Below are 7464 nucleotides of genomic sequence, written 5' to 3'. Positions count from 1 at the left end.
CTATTTCCTCCCACCCTAGAGACAATCGCTTCCACTTTGCTCTCTCTCTCTCTCTCTCTGCTAGCTCTCCCACCCATGCACTTCTCTCTTTTGATGACGATGACAGCGGCTCCAGCAAGCAAGGGCTCGTCATCTAGTGGTAGATCCCAGCAGCGGAGGATAGCTCGCACCCTGGTAGCGGGGCCGCTCATGCCCCGATAGCAGCAGGGACCGCTCGCGCCCTGGTGGTGGATCAAGGACGCATGCACTACTCGTGCCGACGACGAGGGGCTCTTCCATGGCGGCAGCAGCGGCAGTGGCTCTTCCGTCGTGGCCGGGGCTCGGGTGGTTGCTGTGGCTTGAATCCAGCGGCGGAGGCTCATATCTGTGGCGGCTAGGCCTCCCGGCAGCTGCGGGGGCTTGGATCCAGCAAAGAGCATCAACGGTGTGCCCAGATCTAGCGACGGTAGCGCGTCGATGGGCTTGGCAGGACTCGTGGATGGGCTCGGTGGGCTCGTAGGGAACACTTTTTTTTTGTTTTTTTAATCTATTTTCGTAGGGAGCCACTTGGCCACCTCCAAAATACCGATTTACGTAGGTGTTGCTTTGGAGGAGGACTTCTTGCCCGCCTCCGAAAATCATTTTTGGTCTCCTAGGAAAACAGTTACTATAGTAGTGACAGTAGCACGACATCGGCTACGATGAAGTGTTCACTCTGGTGGCGCGGCTAGACTCGGTGCGCTTGCTCATCGCCCTTGCGGTTCATGAAGGGTGGTAGGTGTACCACATGGACGCCAAGTTTGCATTCCTGAACGGCGACAAATAGGAGGAGGTGTACATGGAGCAGACGACAGTATGTTTCATCGCAAGGAAGGAGCACAAGATGCTCAAGCTATAGAAGGCTGGAACGTGAAGCTGGATGACATGTTGGTGTCGCTTGGGTTCAGCAGTAGTATGTCGAAGTACACCATCTACATCAGGCGACACACAGCTGGTGGTCGGTGTGTACATCGATGATCTAGTGATCACCGACACCAGGTGCGATGATTTCAGGCTATTCAAGAAAGTGATGGCAGCCACGTTCAAGATGAGCAATCTCATTCTGCTTCACTACTACCTCGGCATTGAAGTGAAGTAGGGCACGAGTGGGATCTTGCTCAATAAGGAGCCTACACTGTTAAGCTCCTCGTGAGAAGCGACATGGCCGGGTGCAATCCCAGTCAGGTTCCCATGGAGGCACGACTAAAGTTGAGCAAGCAGAGTACTGAGCCACCGCTGGTGGACGCTACTCCTTACAAGAGCATCATCAGGAGCTTGATGGGGGCAGACGAGGAAGAGAAGGATGCACAGATGGAACAACCCAGTGTCAAAAGAGGATGAGCGTATCCCTCGAACTCTAGGACGGGGTTGTCCCTGAATCTGAGGGAATATTACTTTCCGGGTATGACCGTCCACAATGTCAAACACTAGGGCAAATTCAGATATCCCACTTTATCCTTATTCCTCTCCCGAAGCAAACGCTACCTAATACCACCTCCACGCTCGACAGCAACCGAACATGGGGTAAGGAAGAGTAAGAGCTACGGGAAAGTTCATTGAGCATGGTATACATACAATTAACATTTGAAATGAACATTTTATGTAAATGGTAATAAAGAAAATGGAAAAATTTGCTCGGTGTCAAATAAAAGTTGCGTGTAGCTTGAAAATCTTGATCAAGATTGCAGCACTATAAAAGGGAAAATAAGAGTGAATGGCATAACCATATATTGTTGATAGAAAGTGGCATTTTAGTCTAAATAATAGTATTAAGTGAGAATAGAAACAAATAAAAATAAGTGCACATGAATAGAAATTATAAAACATAATAAAGTGACAACAGTAGAGTCTAAACAAACAGTCCAATTTGATGTCTATAGAGCACAAGTAGTAGTGACAGAAAGAAGAGTACATGCACTCTGAAATTACAGACCCTATGCGTGGCCACCCACTAATTTCGATTTGTGTTGATCAAGAGAAACACTGAGTTAAATTTAAATATAGCATAATCACTTTCAGGACAAATGATTCAAAACACATGTATTGGCCCCGTTCGGCTTGCTGAAACTTGTCTGAAAGTGGTTGAAAAACACTGTTCTGGCTGAAATGTTGTAAGAGAAAAACACTTTTCCGGTTGAAAAAAGAAGTCGAACAAGCCGGATATAAGGTAAGCCGAACGGGTATGTGAGAACTCAATAATTCACATGGATGACAAATTAAATGGAACTGCAAGAAGTATTCATCATATATGACCATAACCATTTTAATAGTATATCAATAACAGGGACAAAAGCAGTTCATAATAATCCCTTAACTTTGTTCCGTCATCTCTTGTACTCCATTTTTTAAGGAAAACATTTCCTTTTCTATATATAAGAAAAAAAATTAAAGCGATACAGAAGGCACAAAAATCACACTCCCATGGCATGTCTCTTACACCTTGTCTCGCCTCATGTAGTTAGTTCACACATGCACACATTCGAACATCGCGTGCACATGCAAAAAAATAAACAATTTCACACACGCTTGCAGTGTACATGTTGCTGTTTGTCTGCGCACGTGACCTTATATACTGCTTCATTCACTCTTCGTCAACCATCTCTCAGTGGCGCTTAATACCCTTGGAACTGAGGGGGAGGCGGAGATGCGTACTTGTTGGCCATGATAGGTGGAAGGATGATGTCGTTGAATGAAGGTGGAGGTAGGGATTCTGCCGGTGGTGCTGGTGTTGATTCTTCTTTCTTCGGTGGGGCAGGGGTGACCGCCGGAGGAGGTGAGCTTACTGGGGCCGGTGGTGGTAGCGATGGCGGCTTCACTGGTGCCGGCGGAGGAGAGCTAACCGGTGCCGGCGGAGGAGGAGATTGTACTGGGGGTGGTGGAGAGCTGACCGGTGCCGGTGGTGGTGGTGACTTCACTGGGGGTGGTGGCGAGCTCACTGGTGCTGGAGGTGGCGGTGACTTCACTGGAGGTGGTGGTGAGCTGACTGGTGCCGGTGGTGGTGGTGACTTCACTGGAGGCGGCGGTGAGCTGACCGGTGCCGGTGGTGGTGGAGACTTCACAGGGGGAGGAGGCGAGCTCACAGGGGCAGGTGGAGGTGGCGACTTGACCTGAGGAGGTGGTGAGCTGACTGGTGCCGGTGGTGGAGAAGACTTCACCACTGGAGGTGGTGAGCTCGCAGGAGCAGGTGGAGGTGACGACTTAGGCGCTGGCGGTGGTGAGCTAATTGGCGCTGGTGGTGGCTTCACTTCTGGAGGCGGCGTGCTCACAGGAGCAGGTGGAGGTGACGACTTAGGTGCTGGTGGTGGTGAGCTGACTGGTGCCGGTGGTGGAGAGGACTTTACCACTGGAGGCGGCGAGCTCACAGGAGCAGGAGGAGGTGACGACTTAGGCGCCGGCGGCGGTAAGCTGACTGGTGCTGGTGGTGGTGAAGACTTTACTACTGGAGGTGGTGAGCTCACAGGAGCAGGTGGAGGTGACGACTTAGGCGTTGGTGGTGGTGAGCTGACTGGTGCCGGCGGTGGAGAAGACTTCACCTCTGGAGGTGGTGAGCTCACAACAACTGGTGGAGGTGTCAACTTAGGCGTCGCCGGTGGTGAGCTAACTGTTGCCGGCGGTGATGGTGAGCTGACCGGTGCCGGTGGTGGGGATGACTCCTCCTCTTCAGGTGGTGAGCTCACGTGTGCCGGTGGGCCTGATGACTTAGGCGTCATTGGTGGCGAGCTAACCGGTGCTGGTGGTGGAGAAGACTTTACGACCGGAGGTGGTGAGTTGACTGGTGCTGGTGGTGGAGTAGTCTTCTCTACTGGAGGTGGTGAGCTTACAGGAGCTGGTGGAGGTGATGACTTAGGTATAGGCGGTGGTGAGCTCACTGGTGCTGGAGGTGGAGAAGACTTCACTGGAGGCGGTGAGCTTACAGGAGCTGGTGGAGGTGATGACTTAGGTGTAGGCGGTGGTGAGCTCACTGGTGCTGGAGGTGGAGAATACTTTGATGGAGGAGGTAGTGTCTCAACTGGAGACGGTGGCGGTTGTGGCTTCTCTGGAGTTGAAGGTGGCTTAGACGGAGTTGATGGAGGAGTAGGCTTCTCTGGAGTTGAAGGTGGCTTAGATGGAGTTGATGGTGGAGTAGGCTTCTCTGGAGTTGAAGGTGACTTAGATGGAGTTGATGGTGGAGTAGGCTTCTCTGGAGTTGAAGGTGGCTTAGACGGAGTTGATGGAGGAGTAGGCTTCTCTTTTTCTGGTGGAGAGGTAGTCGGAGTGGGTGGAGGTAGAGACTTCTCCGGAGGCGGCGATGACTTCACCGGAGTAGGTGGTGTTGGGTATTCCTCTGGAGGTGGGGTTGATTTCGCCGGAGCTGGTGGTGGTGGGGACTTCACCGGAGGAGGAGGTTTGCTCACGGGAGCCGGCGGTGGTGGAGATTTCACCGGTGGAGGTGGAGAGGCCACTGGTGCCGGCGGAGGAGGTGATTTCACAGGCGGCGGAGGTGATGCCACCGGCGCTGGTGGGGGAGGTGATTTCACGGGTGGTGGTGGTGAGGCCACTGGTGCCGGCGGAGGAGGTGATTTGACGGGAGGTGGTGGAGAGCTCACTGGTGCTGGTGGTGGGGGAGACTTCACAGGTGGTGGTGGTGAAGCAACAGGGGCCGGTGGAGAAGGAGTCTTTGCAGGTGGCGGTGGTGATGCCACTGGTGCCGGCGGAGGAGGCGACTTCACCGGTGCCGGAGGCGGGGAGGAGGCAGCTGGAGGAGGTTGCACCTGAGGCGGTGGCACCTTGGGCCGCTCCGGTGTCCCTGGGAGCCAGGCTGACTTTGGAGGCGGTGGAGCACCTTGTGCTGCCGGCGGCGAGGTCGCTGGCGGTGACTTCGAGGGTACAGGTGGTGTTGGTACATAATCGTCCGCCGGCGGTGACTTAGGGGTCGGCATCGGCATGGGTGCAGGCACCGGCGATGGCTCTGGAAGCGGCTCTGGCGATACATCCGGCGGTGTATGCGGGGACGGCATGGGCGCAGGCACAGCAGGTTTCCCTGGCACTGACGGCTTCCCGGGTACCGATGGCGGCTTCCCTGGCACCGACGACGGCGGCCCTCCTCCGGGCGTCGGGTACCCAGCGCACACATGCTTGCTGCAGTCGACGGGGCGCGCGAGCACGGGGGCGCACTGCAGCGCGGTCTTCTGCGCCGGGCGCAGCGCGCCGAGGCAGTTGTCCCTGTCGTCGAAGTTGACGAGCGCCTTGTCGGACGGCATGCACACGGCGGCCTCCGAGTTGAAGAAGTTGAAGGCGAAGCTGAAGTTGACGAGCGCCGGGAGCTCGCAGATGGACTCGTGCACGATGCCCGTGAAGACGTTCCGGGACACGTCGAGCTGCTCCAGCTTGGCGATGTTGGACAGCTGCTCGGGGATGGTGCCGACAAGCATGTTCCCGCTGACGTCGATGACGGTGGTGTTCACCAGCAGTCCCATCTCCAGCGGCAGGCACCCGTCGAGCTTGTTGTTGAGGAAGATGATCTCGTCCAGCGTTTTCACCATGCGGCCGATGCTCTTGGGGATGCAGCCGACGAAGGCGTTGTTGGCGAAGACGATGACCGACGCCGTGGAGTTGCCGAGGTTCTCCGGTATGTACCCCACGAACCGGTTGGTGTTGACGAAGATGGAGTCGAGGTCCTTGTCGAAGAGCGCCGGCGGCAGCTCGCCCTCGAAGTCGTTGAACCGGAGGTCGAGGTACTTGAGCGACACCATCTCGAGGCAGACGTAGGGGAAGGCGCCGACGAAGCGGTTGTTGCTGACGTCGAACTCGTGCAGCAGCGACAGCCGCGACATGCTCTTGGGGATGATGCCGCAGAAGCGGTTGGTGTTGATGTGGAAGAAGGCGAGGTCGGTGAGCAGGCCGAGCTCGGGGGGAAGGTACCCGGCGATGTCGGCGCCGTTGAGGTCGATCCCGGCCACCACCATGATCTTGGGGTCGTCCAGCGCCTCCACGCAGATGACGCCGTTGTACTTGCACACGTCGCTGCCGACCCAGTTGGCGGTGTAGCCCTTGGGGTCGGAGTAGAAGGCTCGTTTCCAGGCCTGCAGCGCGATGTACGCGCGGCGGAGGCGCGGGTTCGCGAAGGTGCCCGCGCCGGCGCCGAGGCGGTCGTCAAACTCGAAGTCCGCCGGCAGGTCGCCGGCCTCGCCGCCGCCGGCCTCCTTCATGGCCAGCAGCTGGCGGTGCGCGATGTACGAGGCCTCCGCGCTCGTCACCGCCTGCACGCTGCACGCGGACAGGCAGGCGGCCAGGAGGAGCAGCGCCGCCATGAGGCGCCCGTCGGGCAGGAGCCGCAGAGGAGGGTCCATGAGGGAGGGAGCGAGCGGTGGCCGGACGTGCACACTGAGGTTGACACCCCCCGTCGCCGTGGTGCTTTATGGAGGCCGGGGGGCGGTAACAGCCTACGGTTGCATGCGTGCGGTGAGCGTGAGGCCGGTGGTGGTGGTGGACGGTGGCGGCCGGTTGCTGGCTCCGCGGCATTCGCGGCCTGCTGCGCCTGTCCAGGGACGGACGGACGAGGACGACGACAGGAGAGGAAGGAGGAGCAGGGTGCCGGGCCGCGCTCGGTGGAGCTGCCGCTCTGGTCGGCCCCGTCTTTCAGGGTCTGCCCTTGCATGCATGGATGCGTGCGAGCGGTCGTGCTGGTCCTCGTGCAAGCCCAAAATATACATGCATGGTACCGTGACTTGCCAGTGAAAGCTTGAACTGGCATGCATGGCTGTTTGTGCAAAAACTGTTGGCAAACGTGAAAAAGATTTGTAAATTTACCTCAACTTTGTTTCACCTTAATTTCTAGCCCATTTTTAGTTGAGGACACTAGTCTATCAACTCGTGCTCTCACACGGGCTAGAACTTTAAGAGATTGCTATTGTCTAATACATATTACTAATAAAAAAAATACTTATATTAAATTATATATTCTCTTTTTTATTTTTAATTAATGTAATAGACACAATTGGGGGCATGCTCATGTCCTTTCCTTCGTCTCCCCGCCTCATCAAGGCCGTGAAGACTAGAACCACTAGCATTTTATACAGTGGAGAAGCTAGCTAGAGCACATTAGAGATTTAGAGTAGGGCACAACAGCCTTATGAGTGTATGGACGTAGAGTGTATATAAACTATAAAGTACATATAAGATGAAAATTTAGGTATCATCACTGAATTTATATTTTGCGGGGGTGCATCTGTATCCACAACTACATATGTAGCTTCGCACCTGATTATATATATATATATATATATATATATATATATATATATATATATATATATATATATATATATATATATATATATATATATATATATATATATATATATATGGAGAGTATATTAGCCAGCTACAAAATAAGTTATTCTGTAGTCACCTCCATTTACGATAATTTTATATACTAATTTACGATAATGTCAATACATATTTACG

At 54.3% G+C, this 7464-nt stretch overlaps 1 protein-coding gene across 1 annotated transcript; it reads right to left on the bottom strand.

Moving 5' to 3' along the window:
• Positions 1-2267: 2267 nt before the first annotated feature.
• Positions 2268-6372, bottom strand: LOC136487382 (pollen-specific leucine-rich repeat extensin-like protein 3). The gene has a single exon (XM_066484542.1). It carries the CDS (start codon positions 6345-6347, stop codon positions 2631-2633), a length of 3717 nt encoding a protein of 1238 aa, XP_066340639.1. The 5' UTR covers positions 6348-6372; the 3' UTR covers positions 2268-2630.
• Positions 6373-7464: the final 1092 nt, after the last annotated feature.

The sequence above is a fragment of the Miscanthus floridulus genome, chromosome 10 (genome assembly GCF_019320115.1).
Source record: "Miscanthus floridulus cultivar M001 chromosome 10, ASM1932011v1, whole genome shotgun sequence".
NCBI lineage: Eukaryota > Viridiplantae > Streptophyta > Magnoliopsida > Poales > Poaceae > Miscanthus > Miscanthus floridulus.
This window is presented reverse-complemented; position numbering and strand designations above follow the sequence as displayed.

Excerpts from the sequence above, each read along its gene's own strand:
- LOC136487382 (XM_066484542.1), bottom strand. The coding sequence starts at position 6,347 with ATGGACCCTCCTCTGCGGCTCCTGCCCGACGGGCGCCTCATGGCGGCG.